Genomic DNA, 18,782 nt, shown 5'->3' with positions numbered 1-18,782 from the left:
GTGTCTCACCCGTCCCAAGCCCTTGTCACCTTTCCTGAGACTACACTTGATTAGACGTTAGAGGACAGCCAGCCTCATCAGTCACATCTCCTTGCCTGTACCTCCAAAGGCAGGCGGCTCCAGGTCCTGCTCTTGCCCTCTCTTGAATCCTCACCATTTCCCCTCGTCTCAATGCCTCATGTGCTAACCACATGCTAAGGACCCCGATGTCCCATCCCTGCCCCAGCGGCTCCACTGTGCTCCAGATGCTTCTATCTACCTGCCTGCCGGCATCTCCTGGATGCTTAGTAGGACGTTACTCTTAACCTAATCCAACAGACCTTTTGACTTCCTCACTTTCCCCTAATCTTGTTCCTCCTGCAGTCTTCCTCTGAGCAACTGACATTCCTCCTAACTGCTCACACCAAAATCCTAGGTGGCATCTCCATCCCTGTTCTAGCAAATCGCAGGCAATCCTATTTTGCCACACTTCGCAGTGCCCTGCCTTGAATCCCAGCCCACCACCACCTCTAACCACCTAGAACTAGAGTTTCTTGACTGGTCTCTTTGTTTTCATTCTTATCCTTCCCCCAAAAATCCTTTCTTCACAGAGTTACTTCAAGTCACAAATCAGATCCTGTTACTTCTCTGCTCAAAACCCTCCAACAGCTTCCCACTGCACTGAGGAAAACCCCGCCCACCATGATGGCTGTCAAGGTGCTTCAGATCTGTCCTCTGTTCCCTTCTCTGCCCTCGATGCCCTGCCCCCCATGCTCCAGCCATTCTGGTTTTCCTTCTGCTCATCAAGCTTGGTCCTGTCTCTGGGCCATTGTGTTTGCTATTCCCGTCTGAACTATTCTATCCCCAAATCTTGAGTAGCTGGCAATACCTCATTCAGGCCCCAGCTGACCTGCTTGCTGTATCCCGTTCTAGTGCAGATTCTTGGAGAGCATCTGCACCGTTACAGCCCCAGGGGTACACTCTCCGCAGCCCCTCCAAGAATACAAAATATGCAAAAACATGTCCTAGCCTCGCCCTGGTGTAAGGACGGTGAGTGCTCATTTCACACACTACCTACCTAGCCTCTGACGACTGCAATCATTCATTCCACATTGATGTTGGGCCTGATTCGGGCTCAGAGGGGTTTTCCTTGGGGGAGAGAGAGATGCTGGCTGCTCAGCTTCTGAAACCACTGTCTGTGTTTGGGGATTCCCCAGTGTGTGTTTGGTTGGGAGGCTGGGCCCACCTCCCACCACAGAAACCAAAAGTTTAAACAGAAGAAATGCCCCGCCCCCAGCAGCAAGGGTTGTGAGCACGTGACTTCAGTTGGCCAATCAGAGGCTCCTGCTTGAGCCTTCCCACCAGGGGCTCAAAGAGGCAGTGAGCAGAAAAGAATTTGCATCGCTGCTATCCTTAGAAAGGCCCGCTTGCAAAGGTGGCTCCTGGCTGGCTTCTGGACGCTGAATGGAAAATAGCTACTTCCACCGTAAGAAACAGTTCCCGAAATGATAACTGTGCCTGGACTATGGGCAAATTATGCGGTTTATGCTGACTCTAGCTTTCCTTCTGGGAGTCGGGAATTTCAGTGTGTGCCAGGCAGAGGGCGCTTCCGTGATCAGTCCCCTGGAAAAGTCCTGGGCATTGAGCCTCTAACGGGATTCCCTGCAGACGCCATTTCGTCCACGTCGTCACGCGCATTGCGAGAGGAATTCAGCGCGGCCTGCGTGACGTCACGCCTCTGGGAGCGGGCCCTCGGAAGCTGGAGCCTCAGACTTCCCTCCATGCGTCTGTTCCCCTTCCTGGCTTTGCTTTGTTATCCTTTCCCTGGCATAAAACATAGCTGTGTATATAACAACTTCTGGGTCTGGTGGGTCCTTCTATTTATTATTGAGTCGCTGTGCCTGAGAGAGGTTGAGAGGGCCCCCAAGCACAGGTAGGAAAGAGGGGGGCTGATGCTGTTACTGTGGGAACACCACCTCACAGCATCAGAAGGATGGGGAATGGTGTCAGGGGCGGCACCGTGTCTGGGAGCGCTGGGGCCCTCGGTAGATCATTCCTGTGGGTCCTCTGGCTGCAATTCTTTGGCCCCTGACCGCTGTCCCGGCCTGGCTCTCCAGTTTTGCAGGTACTTCTGTATGCAAAATGCCTGCGATAAATCCTTTCTGCTTCAATTAGGCAGAATCGGTCACTTGCAATCAAAAGCCCTATCACCAATCTTGCATAGGAAGAAGTGCTATAATAAAATTGCAAAGGCTGGGTTGGGGGGGGCGGAGTAGAGGGTCCTGTTAAGTCCTACAATCCCAACTTGGGGAAGTTAGTCATTCTAAAAATGCAGGGCAAAGGTGGACTGGCTTCAGGTGCTCCTTTGTCTCTTGGATGCAAAGGGTGTGCCTCTTCATTTGAGGCTATTTTAAAACTGCCTCAAGGCTAAAGGAATGGAGATGAACAGGGTATGAACCTGTTGCTATGACACAAATTCCCAGAACCAGAGACTTCATCCAGATAAGATCAATGGCTGTCCTTACCAGTCCATGGAATCGACTGGAAACAAACAAGCAGGGATTTTAAGTTTTCACGGGGAGCAGTACTCACAAATACTCAGCTCAGCTGACTCCAGCTTATGGGCTGTTCAATCCCCAAACAACCCTGAAGCCCCAAGCAGGACCCAAGAGGAGGCACTCTGCCAGTGCCCGTCCCATCCAGGGGCCGCCGCAGAGGACAAGGACCAAGGGAGAGTCTCGCACTGGACATTCTGCAGCAGAGCTGGAAGCTGCCAGACGGGCTGACGGAGGCCCGGGTTCCTTGCTGTTCCTGTTCAGCCGGCCACCACGAGTTTTCTCTTTCCCCCTCCAAACGGGAGGCTTAGTGCAGCCTCCTGTTCCCTCTTCACCACTGCAGGTCAGATGTTCGAGGGGAGGCATAACCTATTTAGCCATAAGTCGCCATAACCATTAAAAAAAAAAAAAAAAAAACTCTTCAAGTGTAAGAGACGGGACAGCGTAGTATCCAGAGAGCCTTGCAATGCTTAGGTGAATACTCAGGGTGCCTCCCTCGGGAAAGGGAACAGTACTTTCATGAAGCCCTGGGCACTTTCTGAGGGTGCGTGTGTCTGAAAGTGGATGAATTAGCCAATGGGAGGCCTGTAGGGTCATCACGGACTTCACTCCAGCTCAAGGAGGGGTGGACCATTAAGGCAATGAAGGTAATGCCACCCCGTCCTTATCAATGGCTGATCGAGGTTGGAGGAAATCTAAGCCACTGGCGGCCAATGAGACACAAGAGGGTTCCTGGGTGATTCTGGAAATGAGATTTGCTTAATCTTAAGAGAAAACCACACGAAGCCATTCTCTTTCCTCTGAAAGTAGGAAGAAGAAAAAAAATAGTACCTGTAATTCACAAACTGAGATTGCCAACTCAAGGGCCACAATTCCGAGATCCCGTCACCTGTAAGCTGTAACTCTGGGTGTGTGGGGGAAGTCGGGGAGTACGGTGTGAGTGCAAAGAGCCCACCACTACATTAAACACGCCTATCAGTTGTAACATGCATCCTTACTTCAGAAATATTAAAAGGCTCGGAGAGGGTGATGGAGACAAGTCTCGGATTAGAGGAAGCATGGCATTTGCTAACTCGCCCTTTCGTTCAGAGGGGACCACGGTGAAGCACACTCTAGGAAGCACCAGCACTGGTTGAAGTCGAAATGAAGATGCCCTTTCAGCCACTTGGATACCTGCAGCGAGGACTATAGCTACGCATGGCTCTCGTTTTGACATCCGAAACGATTAAATGCTGTGATCGGGTCATAACAAGCCCTCTAACTCAAAACCCAAGAAAAGAAAAATGAACAGAAACAGATCTGAGTTTGATCCCAGGCCGCAGTTTTCAAAGTACGCACAAAAAAACTTCAAACACTACTAAAGATTTAAATTACTTCTGTGCAACTGTAGTGCAGAGGAAAATGAAAATACAAAATTTAAGCGTCCATAATGGAGAAAATAAAACGTCGATTTTGAAAGCTGCAAGTGAAAACAAAGAATCTAATTTACCAGTCACTTTTTTCTGAAAAATATTCAACCCTTTACCCATCCCTCCACTTCCCACCTTGATGGGGAGCTCCTAAAAGGCAGGAGTGGCAATGCCATGACCTTGACATCCTCAGACACAAAGCACAAAGCGGGCCTGATAACATGCATTCTACTGAACAGAACACTACTACTAATGTATGTGCGAAACAACCGCTCTGATTCTTACCCAGAGTTTGAAGTACATGCATTTGGGAGGTTTCTTTCTGCCTCAGTTTAAACTTACTTTTATTTTAAGAAAAACTAAAAGTTGATTCTAGAAACACAGAAAATGTAAATAAGCAATACAAATAATGGAAATTACCTGTAATCTGTTTACTCAAAGAGAATTACCATCGACACCCTGGGCTTGAGTCTTGGTCATATTTTCTATGCATAAACACTCTCAACCACAAAAGGATCCTACTGTTTCTTAGAAACAGTGTACCAACTGTTTTGTAACCTACTTTTTCCACTGAATATTGTATTACTGACATCTCCATGTTATTAAATATTCTTCGCTATCTCCCACCCCACCCCCCACCCCCATGCCTACACAATAGTCTTCACTGCCTCGCTTCTCAAAGGAAAGGAGGAAAAGGTCTCACTCCCAGCTTAAAGTGTTTTCTTTCACTAATAACATTCGCTGAAAATTAAGACAGTCAGCTCTTCCAAATGCAGGCAGCATGGCACACACCAATTTCTCAATTAATGCACTGGAGAACTTAGAATCAACACACAGAGTTTGGCTCCCTCTAGATTCATCTAAATTCAAGAGCTACATTCATTTATCCTCTGGCGTTAACAAGCAGGGAAGAAATATAGCCAGTTCAAAGTTTAAAAACCTCCTTATTGATAGTTTTATGGTTGCACCCAATTATCACATACAATACAGGAAGCACAAAAGGAACAAGAAGAAAAGATGAAAAGAAACAAACTGATTCTGTTTTGCTTTTTCTTTAAACCTTACGGTCTTCCCCTTTCCAAATCAAACTGCTAAAATTAGCACTATGATGACACCCGAAGAGAGAGCACTTATTGAGAGAAAAGATGGAGACTCAGAAAAGAAAGCACCAAGATGTCCAACAGACTCCCATTCTTCGTATTCTGGAGATAGTTGGGAGAATCCTAAGTATGGGGAGCTTTTAAGTGAGCGGTATACACACACACACGCTTTTTTTTTTTTTCATTAATATGGAGTGTTTACTAAGCAAAGTAATTATTTGAATAGCTGAGGCTTGCTTTCATTTTCTGAGAAACATGCCAAAGTTACTTCCAGCTTAAAAACAAAACAAAACTTACACATGGAAAGAAAACTAACCTATTCAACACAAACACCTTCAGTTAAACAAGAGAAAAAATTGGTAGTAGAAAGAATCCTCACCTTCTACGTCACTGGGACCCAGGCCTGCCTTCTCTAGAGTCCTCATGTTGGTGATATTTAACAGAGTTGCCAAAACGTACAGAGAAAACAAATCATATAGATCGCTAAAATCAACTGTTTCACTTTGCATTTTAAAACATGAAACAGATGCTCGGCTGGGCCCATGCAGTGCGCCCTCCCGCCAGGTATGAATGTGCTGGCCATCTTGCCCAACCATGGTTTTTCTGCCTACTGTGAGGACCTCGACACTACCCACAGTGGAAGTCCAGCTGCACAAGCTGCCCTAGAAGACGCACCACAGAACAGGGTCCGGAACCGCATCTGAGGCGACTAAGAAGAATCAGGCCTGGAACGAGGCTGAAAATGGGAAATTAAAATGTGAAAACTGTTCAAGACAAGACCAAGAGTCAGAGGCATGACGTGGTCCCCCGGTCACTGCACCACCAGGCACCCTCCCTCGTCTTGGAGGGCTGCCCAGTCACACACAGGGGGAGACGGAGCAGACGGTCTGATCTCTGCCCGGCAGACCAGAGGTGGACATGCCTGAGCCACTCAAGCGATTCATCAAAATTTCACTCTAGGTGCCAGGGAAGTCACAGGGGATGTGATGCCACCCTAAGCAGCAATGGGACCGTTCCTGGGCTTGTTCGTCCCCTTCAAAGAGCCACCATCCCTACGAACCCTTCCAAGAAGTCCCATCATCACCGGGAGGATTTCACATTACAGCGTTTTACACTAAAAGGAACCCCACTTTTGAATGGCCCTTTTTCCTTGGTAAATAGAAGGTATAAAAATACAAAATCTCTCAGTGGATGCTTGCCTGCCAGAAAGTCACCAGACACTGACTTTGATGACAGCGAGGGAATCTGATAGCCTCACCACTAAACTTGGCAAGTTCTAAATCAATACAGGACTCTGGAGTCAGAGACGAAAGTCGACTAAATTGTCAATTTAAGCTGGTTACCCAGACACTTATGCAATATGTCTGCTGTAACCTAAAGGCATTACAGTAATAGTCAGCATTCAGGCCTCTTGGATTTGGAACAAAACATTATACAGAGACAGTGTATATAAAACATTTTAGAGAGATCCTACACATTCATGAAGTAAGGTCCCAGATCTTTACATCGCTGCTTTTTCTCTCTGCTAGAACTTGAGCCATGGTCTTGTCTCAGGAATGAGGAATAGCTCCAGCAATCAAATACCCAGGTGGTAATTACTACTTCCTCCTCAAAGCCAATGACGGCAATTCCAGAATGGCATGTACAGTGGAACTAGAATTATTTAGAAGTCCCTACGTGCCCAAGAAAAAAGGACATAACCGTGGTTCTCAAAGGACTTTTTCTATATATGTTTGTATGTTGTGGGGTTTTTTTCCAAATCCAAATGCCTGTCCCTCTCCCAAATTTTCATAAGCCTTCAATAAAGGTAACCTTGAAAAATTTGGAAAACAGATGATTCCTAATAACTGTCCACAGTGAGAAATATTACTTTAGGTGTTTTTATTGAATAAATTATATTTTTAGTTTGTAGGAAAATATCGTTTTCCAAATCTAGTCTCTTTATCCTCATCTCTAAATTACGCCCCCGTTTCCATATTCCAACAGCAAGCAACTTGCAAGCTGACATCATTAAGCAATACAAACATTGCCACCTATAGTCAGAAAACGAAATATATTTGCTTATACAGTGACAGGGAAAAGAAACAATTATAAAAACAGAAAGTAACATGTTGTTACTTTTAACATCTTTCATTCATCCTTCTGCCCTAATACTTATCACCGTTATGTTACTTGTATATTATTTTAACCCTCTTTAACATGGATTGCCAAAAAATCAATAAGCAGTTTGCTTTATTACCAACTAACAAATATATCAATAAGACAAAAACAAGTATCCAGAGACCTACAGGATCAAAAAGCTTGAAAACTCTTAACTTAGGATCTCTTTTTACTGTTGCTTCTTATCCAGGACCCAAAATTCAAAGGCAACAATAAAATCTCTTCAAACAGATCTTTTAACTCAAAATAAAAATTTCAATATAGTATCAATCTATCAAAGAAAAATTAATTTGTCACTTACTGCCGTGTTTCTATGACATTATTTAAAGACCTGCGCAATAGAGAAAGGTTATCAGCAATGAGCATAAAGTTTCTCTTGCTCACAGTGAGTGCAAAAGCAATTTAGCAGCAACTCCAAAGGATCGCAGTGACGATGTCGCAATGTAAAACCACTCTTAACATCAGGGATTTCTTCCTTGAGATCATTCGCATTTCTCCTGAATCTCTATGAAGCATACTGACGCTCCCAAAATCCCAAAATAACTTTCCAAGAAGTTCCCTGGTAGTGTGGGTGCTCACTGCACTGAAGAAGTGCATCTTAAAACTGACCAGTCAGTTCCCTTGAAATGGTGTTCTTCGTGGTCAAGAAACTGCAATCTGGGGATTCCCATTGGCCACTCTCCTCGCCCCTTTGAACAAAATTACCTTTATTCCTTAAGAAAACTACTTTTCAGTAAATAAACATTCCGACACTAAAACTAAGTATAGACTATAAATTAAAATGTCAATTTCTACAAATTCCATAGAATCCTTAGAGAAAACTAAAAGTTAAAGAGTAAAATTTAAAACAATATACCATTTTTGCTAATTTTTAAAACTGCTTTTTAAGTGTCACAATAAAACCATGGCCCTTTGGGGCCTTGTTCCTCAAATATTAGCAATCATGGCTCGGGATGCAACTGGGGTCGCCCAGGTGCAGGGGACAGTGCACAAGGCCGGCAATGCAAGACCTGACTCGGGCATTCGGAATCAGAAAGCACGGGCAAGTCTTATCTCCCTCTAGAAAACTGCCTTTCAGCATGCACCTTTGGATCCAAGCAACGCCTGATCTGTCATTTCTGAGAGCAATCTTGCGACCATTTTGCAGTTGCAACGATGGCGTGGCAAGGGTTTCTCGAGTCATCTCTTGAAAACGCACACACGGACCACTTTTTATAAATTCACAACTCGTCTGGGCTCTCTGTTGCGTCTCTGCTAATGCCTATGTAAGAGCACTGCCCTCATTCCAGCCCTTTTCTCAGACAAAACAAAGCAGAAACCCGGCTTGCGGTTGCCTGAAAAGTGTTGACTGATGGGGGGAATTGAAACTGAAGGCCCAGGACTAGCCCAGGTTTCTAATTAGCGTAATTCATGAACAAGAAAACACCCTTGTTTTCATATCTTAACATCTCTGGAATAAAGACGCTTCATAAAATCAAAGATATGGCACAGCAATGTTTTCTTTTTTTTCATAGTGGTATGCAAAATCATGGTGCACCTTAAAATTGACAGCCTCTTAAAGAAACTATATCTGTGCCACAGGTTAACTTTACATGTTTGTTATGATTTGCAAACAAGCAAAGAGAGCCCTAAGACAACAGGGAGCACTGGGGTGGGTGGCGACTAAAGCAGTGGCCACATCTCAAGGGCCAGACTTCAGACCCACTAATTATTGCCAAGTAGGAACGAAGCCCCAGCAAAGTCAGATTCCTACCATTTTCCATGAAAATTCCAAAGCTTTCGAACATGGTCAATACCACACAAAGCAGGACTCCAGAGTAATTCCGGCCTAGAAGCCCTCGGTTTACAAGCCTTGACCTTTAATCTCCACCTTATGTCATCCTAAATCATGTAGCTGTGAGGACCTTTCGAGATACTTGGTAGAGAAGGAATGTGGTTAAAACCAGGGCTGTGGAACCACCAGAACCAGATTCAGATCCAAACTCCATTACTTACTGTGTGTCCTTATGCACGTCACTTAACCTCTCTGAGCCTCCACGCCTCAACTGTGAATCTTAGCACACCTTAGGGGGTTCTCATGAAGAGTAAATAAGATAGCGAGTGCATAAAAGCTTAACACAGTGCTAGGCACAGAGAAAACATATGAAACATTAGCCCACTATCCTTATTTGTATAAAACTAGGAGGAACAGTGTGAAAGTACCATCCAGGTCAGCCTGGCCTTCATTCCCATGCCACTTGCCTCACTTTAACCACCAAAAAAAAAAAAAAAAAAAAAAATTTAAATGCTACATCTAATAAGAAAGCTGTCGGTCAAACTTTCACCTACTAGAAAACCTTCTCCGTAAAGGATAACTTTCTAAGATGTTATAAGATTTCAGAAGTTCGACAATAACATGCATGAGTAAATTGTGCCAAAATGTGCTACCCATTGCCAAAAAGCAAATAAAAACAAAAATTCGAACAAACAAACAAAAAAAACCTGCCAAGGCATCAAGCCAGATGCGAAGCCTAGTTCAAACTGTTCTGAATCCAACCCGAATTTGATCCTGGGCTCTGAAACAAAAGTTTTGTTAATTTGCTAATCCCTCCAACACTAAAAGTCCTTCATCTGATGGGGATTTCACATTTAGTTGCCTAAACTGACCTGATTTAAACCAGGGTGAATATGAACAATAACGCACCAGAGGAATCTCAGCCAGAAAGGCATCACAAAAAATAAAGAGCACACACACTCACACGAGCAAAGCCCACATTTAATCCCTTTCATTCAGCGAGCTGGACAGACAGAGGAACAATGCCCTCTGTCTTGGCATCCCGCTGTTTTCTAGGTTAATGCAATGCTTCACATCATCAACAGTACTTAGATAGAACTAGAGTCTTTCTGATGAGATGTAACTAAGTGCACTCCAAACATACAAGGCTTTTCATCAGCCTCCAATGAAAATACAAAATTTGCTAGGTATGGATGCCTATTTTGCTAAAAGGTTTGTAAGGTGATTTCTACATGGCAATCAAAATATCCCCACACGTCCTGCTCTGCAGCACACCCAGTGTGTGAACTGAAGTGCACCCGTATGTAACAGCCTTGGAAAAACAACCCTGCCGTTGGCTTCATCAGGCATTCTACTTCAAGAGCCTGTTAAAATCTTCCAATTTTTTCCTATACAGGCTAATTCTGGGAGACAAAACAAGCTATGCAAACTCACTGATTTATTGTTAATATTCTACAAGAAAGCATTTCTTGATTTTCCAAAGGGCAACCTGACGGCATGAAACCTCCCATAAAAAAAGCAAACCCCACAGAAATGTGAAATCGTCAACAACAACAACAAAAACACTGCCTCATTTTTTTCACTGGTAGGAGAAGCTGAAAAAGACAGATGTGACTTGTCTTTTGTAATATAATATATGTGGAACTAAATAGGACCAGCAACATAGCCAACACTCAATCAATAAAATGTCCTCATCGCCTATTGTTTTTCCCTAAACAGCCCCAAATACCCCTCTAGTAACATGCAGGAGTGAACGCAGCCACACGTACACAAACACACACACACACACAGACTCTTTATAGTCCATCCTTCACTTTCACACGAGACAACAGTTCGAAGTGGCAAGATGCACTCTAGGTAGATTCTGACACTAGCTGTAAATGTAAACAAAGCCCGAACAACAGCGGCATGCATGTGCTTTATTCAGCTGCATTTCCCAAAACATTCGTAAAATTATATATTTTTAGGCAGCTGTTCGAAAAAATCATGTAATTTTTTTTAAAAAAAAAAAAACCTAAGAAGAAACGTGGCTGTCTTCATCCTCCACAATACCTCAAAAGCCCTTTGTTTAGGAATGTCTGCATATCTGCACCTTTCTAAAAGCTCACTGCCTGCCCTCTACTGCTGCTAATTAAAAGGAGAAGTAGAGAAAGAAAGAGAAAGCTCCTCAAAGGGAGCAGGGCAGAGGAGAAGCCCCTGGGCAAATGAAACAATGCTACTTTTCACCCATCCCCAAAAGGATAAATGATTTTACACAAGCACAGCACGGAGAAATAATCAAAAATGTAAATCACACATTATTTGCATTGTGATCATTCTCTGATAAAATACCACAGCAAGCTTTCCCTAGCACCGCTAAATGGGGAAAAAGTCACACCCCCAAGCACCCTCCCCATCCCAAGATACCTATTCCATTACACACTTACACAGCACGCATACACACACCAGAGTACCGGAGTAGGAGAGCTGGTGGGAAGCTATAACGTGGGCGTGTCTGAGATGACAGCCTCGCCATTTACCCCACCCCCATCACTAGAGAAAGAGGGGACCCTCAGGAAAGAAGCTGGAGAGGAAGAAAGAAATCCTGGAGTTTCCAGGCATCAACTTTTCATGAAATGCACAACCAGGATAGGAAATACCTTCCTGCTGAGTAATGCTTCTGGGTTGTAAATTCACCTCTCGGAAGGGGAGCCAGCCCTGAGCGCGTACCCCGCCAGATGGCAAAGCCCTCCTACCTGCCGCGCCAGCGACTGGCCTCCCACCCCCGTTTTTGGCAGAGCAGCACACGAGTAAGAGCCGAGCGTGGCTGGGCACGAGAGGGCTAAGCAGTGATTTAGCAGGATCCTTTCAAAATTGAGGAGTGGGAAACCGCGAGGAGAGGGCGAGGTAAAAACAAAGCCCTTCCCAGTCAAACCGACAGCCTTCGGGGAGTGGCTTATTTAATTTGCATTATTAATAAAAGGGATCGATTGAGCTTTCGTCTCTTCACCCACCCCAGAGGTGCCGGGCTTTGATCCTTGGGAAGGAAAAAAAAAAAAAAATGGCCGGGCTGCAAGCTTCCTCCAAGTTTCCTGGAGCACCTGCCACCCTCCTAGACGCCCTCGCCCCAACCCCACGGAAAGACCCCGCGGCCCACATTCCTGGCTTTAGACTCCGCAAGACAGGCACGCACGAGCTCCACGCGTTCACCCACTTTCACAGCGACACGCACACACACGCATCGGAGCACTTGCAGACACAGACGTTAGAAAGTTCCAGGGGCCCCGGGTCTCCAACCGCGACCCAGACGTGACACACATCATGGACTCCCGCGCTGCAGCGGCGAGAGGCAGAAAGTTGCCAAACGGCCCAGGGAAACGCGGCCGGGAGGGGCGCCGGCGCGGGGTGGGGGGCCCTCGCCGGCAGAGGCGCGCGCGCCTCCTCCCACCCAAAGGCGGGGAGCGGCCCAGTGAACCCCGGCTCCAAGGGCGTCGCGCCGCTTTATTTACAAACAAAGCGCTGGGCGGAGGGGAGGGGGTGCCGGGCAGAAAGGACCCAGCAACAACCCTCCCCAGCACCCCGCTCTGGGGCGCTCCCGCGTTTGGGGGTCCCCTGCGGGCACAGGGGACGCACGCCCCCAGGGTCGCCCCGATCCCCCACCCCCTGCCCGCCCGGGGCAGGAACTCCCAGGGGAATCCCGGGCGAATCCCGGGCGAGAAGAGGGCGCCGCTCACCTCGTCTTCTGAAAGTCCGTAGACCGGCTCCCCGAGCCCGGTCGCCATGGAGCCGGCGCCCCGCGCGGGTCGGAGGCGCTCGCGGGCGACGGGGCTGCGGCGCGGGCGGCCGGGTCTGCAGCGCTCCTCGGGGTCCGGCCGCCCCCGCGCCCGGCGCTGCGCGCGCCCCGCCGCAGGTGAGGGCGTCCGAGCGCGCGCGCCCCGGCCGCCGCCGGCGCCGCTTCCTCCCGGAAGGCTGCGGGGCCGTGCGGGCTGGCGCTCCCGAGCGCGCGCCGAGCGGCGGGCGGCAGCCGCGGCGCCTGTCCCTGCGGGGCCCGCCGCGCTTCCCCGCCCCGCGGCCGGCGCCTCGCGCCCGCCCGTGCCGCCGCCGCTCTCCGCCGCGCGCCGCGCCTGCCCTCCGTCCCCCGGAGCCGGCTCGCGCGCCGCCTCGCTCGCTCCCTCCCGGCCCGCGCTCTCTCCGCCCCCGCCTCTGCCTCCGCCCACCCGGCGCCCAGGGGGGACCCTCCCCGCCTCTCCGGGGCGGGCACACGCGCCCCCCAAGCCAATCACAGGCCGGGCTGCGCGGCGGGCCGCGAGCGGCGGGGGCGGCGGGGTTCGGCCCCCACGCCCACCCCGCCCCCCCCAGCCCCGGAGTCCCTCTCCCGGGCTCCCCGGGCTCCCGGGGCTGGGGGCGGGTCGGCGGAGCAGCGTCCTCGCGGGCCTGGCCCTCCGCGCTCATCCACCCTCCTCCCCTCGTCCCCTCGGCGTTGGAGAGGGGGCGGGCTGGGCCTTGGGGGGCGCCGAAGTCATTTTCCGCAAGAAACACCACTTAGCCCATTCCCTTTCCCCGTGGTCTTTATACCAAAAGCCTTGAGCTCGCCGTAATTGTTAAAAGGGGGAAAGATGGGTGTTTCTAGACCCCTTTAAATCCCAGGCCACCCCGGCAAGCCGAACTTGGCTGCTTTGTCAGCACCCCCGAGCTCGTCCGCCTCTGCCCGCCACCAGCCGGGAGGAGGCTGCCCCGGTGTGGCCGCCAGTCGCCACTGCCTGTGTCAACCTTACAGGGAACAAAACCAACACAGCGCCAGCTCTGGGTACACACCCACCCGCTCGAAAACAGACCGCGTGGCCCTTTGAATAAAAGGCAGGTTATTTGTGAGCCGCGACGTGAAATACCAAACTCAAGTTTAAAGTTATTCTCTACATACGCAAACCACTAAGACGCCTTATTTGCCACCGTAGGATTCTCTCCACCTCTCAGCTACTGTTTCTCTAGCAACCAGTTCATTTAATCCTTCAGAGTTATAGGAACGCCGGAGACTACTTTAAATAAGAACGAAATTCGTCACTCGACTTTTTCAGGAAGGGTTTCTTAAATTTAGATGTGAAGTACAGTTGTGAGTTCAAAAAGAAAAGAAACCGAGCGTGTCATTTGAATTTGAAAAGAAAACGTCAGAGTGCCCGCTTGGATATTAACAGGGTGTGTTTAGGATTTTCCTTCAAGTTGTCTGAGAAAAGAGAACTAACGCGATCCAAAAGAATCCTCATGCCGGACCCAAGCTACTCTACACAATATCTACTGTGTGCCCTGCTAGATTGTTTGCAGAAGAAAGGGGCACACCCATCCTAACTTAAACTCTTCTTGGCTTCCCTAACCACATTACTGTGGCTTAAAACGTGTGCCATATAATGGGTTTCCTTTCAAGACTCAGGCCCGGGCAGTCAACACCCTACCCAGAAATCTCTGTACTTCATGAGCCATTAAATCAACAGCACTTACATGGCTCCGCAAAAGCCCAAATGAGAGGGAAAAAATTCATCTTTAAGGAGCACCATTTAAAAAGACAGTTCTCTGTTCATTTTTTCCTGGCCAAATAGGAATCACTACTACCTCACTACCCTCGCTAACCGGGCCTTTGCCAAGCTTTGTATAGTTTTTTTTCCATGGGGAAAAAGCAACTGATCTTTTAAAAAAAATTTTAGGAAAGTTATAGTTTCTAATGACACAGGACACCCCTTCTACACCTGAAGCTGCACAGTTCCAAGCTTTCCCTATGGGTAACGACGTTTGATCTGGAAACTACAGAGGTGTGTCGTATTTCATCTCGCCCTCCTCTCTCTATTATTACCGCTCCCACACCCCTACCGCAACGGCCTGTACCTGCCTGCACTCTGGGGTCATGTCCTAGGCTTTCCCAGGGGGATGATTATTAGAAACTGCAATATGAAACTTGCCATCTGTCACCGACTGTAGGGGTGTTTATAAAATTGTGATCTATAACATTATTCAATGGCCCCTGTAAGACTCAGACAAGACATTTAATTCAGACCTATGAGAAAAAGCTTTCTCTCTTCCAAGGAACTGATAAGCTTTTGCATTATAGATGACAAGACTTATTTCAACTGACTGTGTTTTTCTGTTTACTTTGGCCACCAGGAAATTCGGGACCAATTTTATGACCTTAAACCATAAAAGAACCCATTTCCCCTGTGTAATTATATGCCAGCTTTCTCCCAATGCGATGGTCTCTACCCTGGATGAACACTGGTATCATCTGGGGACCTTTATAGTGACCCACCAAGGGCCAGAGCACAGGCATCAATCGTTTAGGTAACTTTCCACGTGATGCTCATATGTATGTCAGGTTGAGAAATGCAGTCATGGTCAGCAGTTCCCAAACTTCGGTACGCATAGGAACCCCTGGGAATCTTTAAAACTACTGCTCTCTGCCTCTCACCCCATATGCTCTGATTTAATCGGTGCAGGGTACCACATGGGCAGCAGGAGTTTTAGACTGTCCCAGGTAATCCTAATGCACAGATAAATGAGGGATCTCTGGCCTCGATTTATATTCCTATTCTTTACATATTTTCCACGATCCTGATTTTTTTTTTTTAATTTAGAGGAAATTACATATTATAAACACACTCGAATCCTTTGTGGAATGAGATAGAATACACTTAATGTAACTAGTGCCCTGATCAGTTTGACCCCCCCCCCCCCATCACTCTGATGTCTCAGATTAGTAATCCAATTTTGGCGGGGAACGTGGCAGAGGACAGGGAGGAAAATCCTTAAGAGAAACCGTTCGACAGTCTTATACAAAACAAAATTATTCCAACCTCCAATCAATTTCACATCTACCCAGCAATTATACTGAACCTAACTTGATTGTTCTCTAGCCCATTTCCCATTTAGGAAAAAAAAAAAAAAAAGTGCAGCTCCATCACTAAAGTGTTCATAAGCAGGTTATCGTGCTCTCCTCCGCCACCCTGCTTCCCCAGAAACAACCAAAGGCTGAACCAGACCTATGACTGCTGGGGTGGGCGATGTACCATTTGAAGGGAAAATGATGATGAGTAAGACACAGACTCTTTCTTAAGAAGGATATAGCTTGGAAAGGGAAATAGACGTAAACACGCTCTTTGAGGCTGAAGCAAATCTGACTGTTCTTGGAGTTATTTCTAAACAGAACTTGTCTCTAATCCTAATGTAACAAAAATGTACGTGATGATCAGTATTTAACAATTTTTTCTCATGTGGTAAGTTTCAGAGCCTGAAACAACACAAAGCAGAACATCTAGAATTTGACATTTTCAGCTATCGAGAATTACTATATTTTGTAAATGAAAATACCACTACTAAAAACAGAATGCTATACAATGATGTTGTTTCCCAAGACTATCAATATATTAAAGCGATACGAAAATAATAATAATAATAACGAGATATTTTGTGGCAAACTTTGGGGGTAAGTTTAGGACTGTAACCCACGAGTTATCGCCAGTAAACGCTGCAGCCACAAGTGGCTGGCAAGCATTCTCAGGACAAACGGGAAATGGACTAGAATTTGTTCCATTTCCTTTTCTTTGGAGTCTGCCTTTAACATCTTAGTATCAATCTTAGATTTGTTACTGTGAGTGTTTGGTAAGTGCTCTTCACTTAGATCATCAGAAATGAAAAATTAGCAAGAACATTTTTAAAGTACAATGGGTAATCACAAATGGAAAACATTTAATGCTATGCCTCTTTGCGAATTACTGAGTTGGCTTAGCAAACTGTATCTTAATCAAGTCTGAGAAGTACTCAAAGCCAAATAATAATCGTGTCACGTATTTGCCCAAGTTCCACTAGAGTTTTCAATTTTTGGTGATTTTGTGTCCTTTAAAAATGAAGCTCACGAAACAGACATTTTGAAGATGGCCATGTACCTGTAAAAACTGGTGTCATCTTGGAACTTAGAAACATTCATGGCCGCAGAAAGAAGTCTCACAAATTTAAGGTGTTTGTGTGATTATATAAGGAAATAATCCATGCCTCAGACTTTTGACAAGTATAGAGGTGGGTAGCAGAGAATGACTTGTAAATAGCTAATCTTTTCGTATAAAAATAACTAAGCTTTTAAAGAAACACATTTGGAACACCTATGCGCTGTTCATTCCAGCACTTTATAAATAATATTTGAGATATAGATATATGATTCCTATTTTTTTCAATCTGACAAAATACCTGCCTTTCAACCAGCTAAATTAGCTATTTTTTTTTTTTAGTTTGTTAAAATTCCTAAAATATCTGGATTTGCTTCCACATTTTACTATATTTTTTCTTCCATTTTAGTGCACATTTTTATTGAATTGTACTGTTATTGTTCTTTGTTTTCTTATTACTATTTTTTCCCTTATTCTGGTTGAGATGTTAATCACTACATTCCTATTATTTTACTGTTTACCTTTGCCATTTGACATGCATGTTTAACTTAACAAATAAAAAATTAATGTCATAATCTCTCATCTGAACAATATAAGAAGTTTAAAATGCTGGTTTTGATCAACTCTTGCCATGGTATTCCAGTTTCATTCTACCCCCTTTTTTTTTAAACCACCAAAGTAAATGTTATTTTCATGTTACACTTTTTTTTAGCTTTACCAATATGTTTTGTGGTTTTGTTTCTAAGGATTCCTTGTTGCTTCTTAGATGTTACTTTGGGATCACTTTCTCTCTTCCTGAGGGATGTGCTTTTAAATTCCTTTATTAAAGGTTCATTGGTGATAAACACCCATTTATTTTTCTGAAAATATCCACCTTCATCTATTATATATTAGAAGTAGACTCAAAGCTATTGTGGATGTGAAAAGATGTGAATCAATGTTCTTAATGTGACTGGTGGCTGTGATTTTTACCCACCCTTACCATCGGAAGTCTCAGGTTTGTAAAACCAACTTATTTTAGGGGTGCTAGGCGGCAGGACAACCCTTAGGAAAAAATACTCAGTAATGTCGTAAGAAACATTCCTCTGGCTTCTGGCTCCTCTTGTTCATGAACGAGCAGCTCTTATTGTTTCTTTGTAGGTTATTTGCTTTCCTTTTAGTTACTTTTTGTTCTTGGTATTCTGAACTTTCTATAATTTTTGTGTGGCTTTCTTGCTTACTTGTCTGTCTAATGTACTTTGTTCTTTCTGTACATGTGGATTTAAATCTTTTATCATTTCTGGAAAATGCTCAGCTCTCTTAAAATATTGCCCTTTTCCCATTCTCTGTATCTGTCTTTCTGAGGTTCCATCAATCATATGGAGACCTTCTCATTCTATTATCAACATCTCTTAATCGCTTTAACATATTCCGCCTCCTTTCTCTCTGTGCTGCATTTCTTCAAATCTCTCTTCCAGTTTGCTAAGTAACTGTTTTGTTAAGTCTAATTTCTGTTTAATCTGTCAATTAAGTTTTTAGTCAATGACTATATTTTTCATATCTAAAAGTGCTATTTAATTTTTTTCAATTCAGTCTCATCATTCTTGATAGTTTCTCATTTTGTGTTTCCAAATTTCATTGTTTAATGTTTCATAACTAATTATTTTATATTTTGATAATTCTAATATCTACAAGTTTGGAATGTGTCGTTGTTTCTGCTCATAGCGACTTCATTCCGTGAGCGTTTACTATAAATTCATTTACTTGTGATTTAATTTGGTTAATCTCAGTCTATGAAAAGGAATAGGGGCCCAGCCTAGAGACTACCCATACAACACCCCAAAGGTAGTAGAATTTTGGGTACACACATGCGCACTAGGCAAAGAGTTATATAGCAGCCAAATGTCAATCAGAATGACCTCACT

The 18,782-nt window shown here is 45.5% G+C and overlaps 1 protein-coding gene across 2 annotated transcripts in view; it reads right to left on the bottom strand.

Annotated features, from left to right (window-relative positions):
* NEDD4L (NEDD4 like E3 ubiquitin protein ligase) overlaps nt 1–12,936 on the bottom strand; it is a 297,333-nt gene extending 284,397 nt beyond the window's left edge. Inside the window, exon 1 of one of the 2 annotated variants that reach the window (XM_016129127.2) lies at nt 12,691–12,936. In XM_016129127.2, the coding sequence (XP_015984613.2) occupies nt 12,691–12,738 (48 nt within the window). In that variant the 5' untranslated portion in view covers nt 12,739–12,936. The remainder of the gene's footprint in view (nt 1–12,690) is intronic. The other variant, XM_016129128.2, reaches the window with a different exon arrangement.
* Nucleotides 12,937–18,782: the final 5,846 nt, after the last annotated feature.

The sequence above is a fragment of the Rousettus aegyptiacus genome, unplaced genomic scaffold, assembly GCF_014176215.1.
Source record: "Rousettus aegyptiacus isolate mRouAeg1 unplaced genomic scaffold, mRouAeg1.p scaffold_m13_p_12, whole genome shotgun sequence".
In the NCBI taxonomy this organism is placed as follows: Eukaryota; Metazoa; Chordata; class Mammalia; order Chiroptera; family Pteropodidae; genus Rousettus; species Rousettus aegyptiacus.
This window is presented reverse-complemented; position numbering and strand designations above follow the sequence as displayed.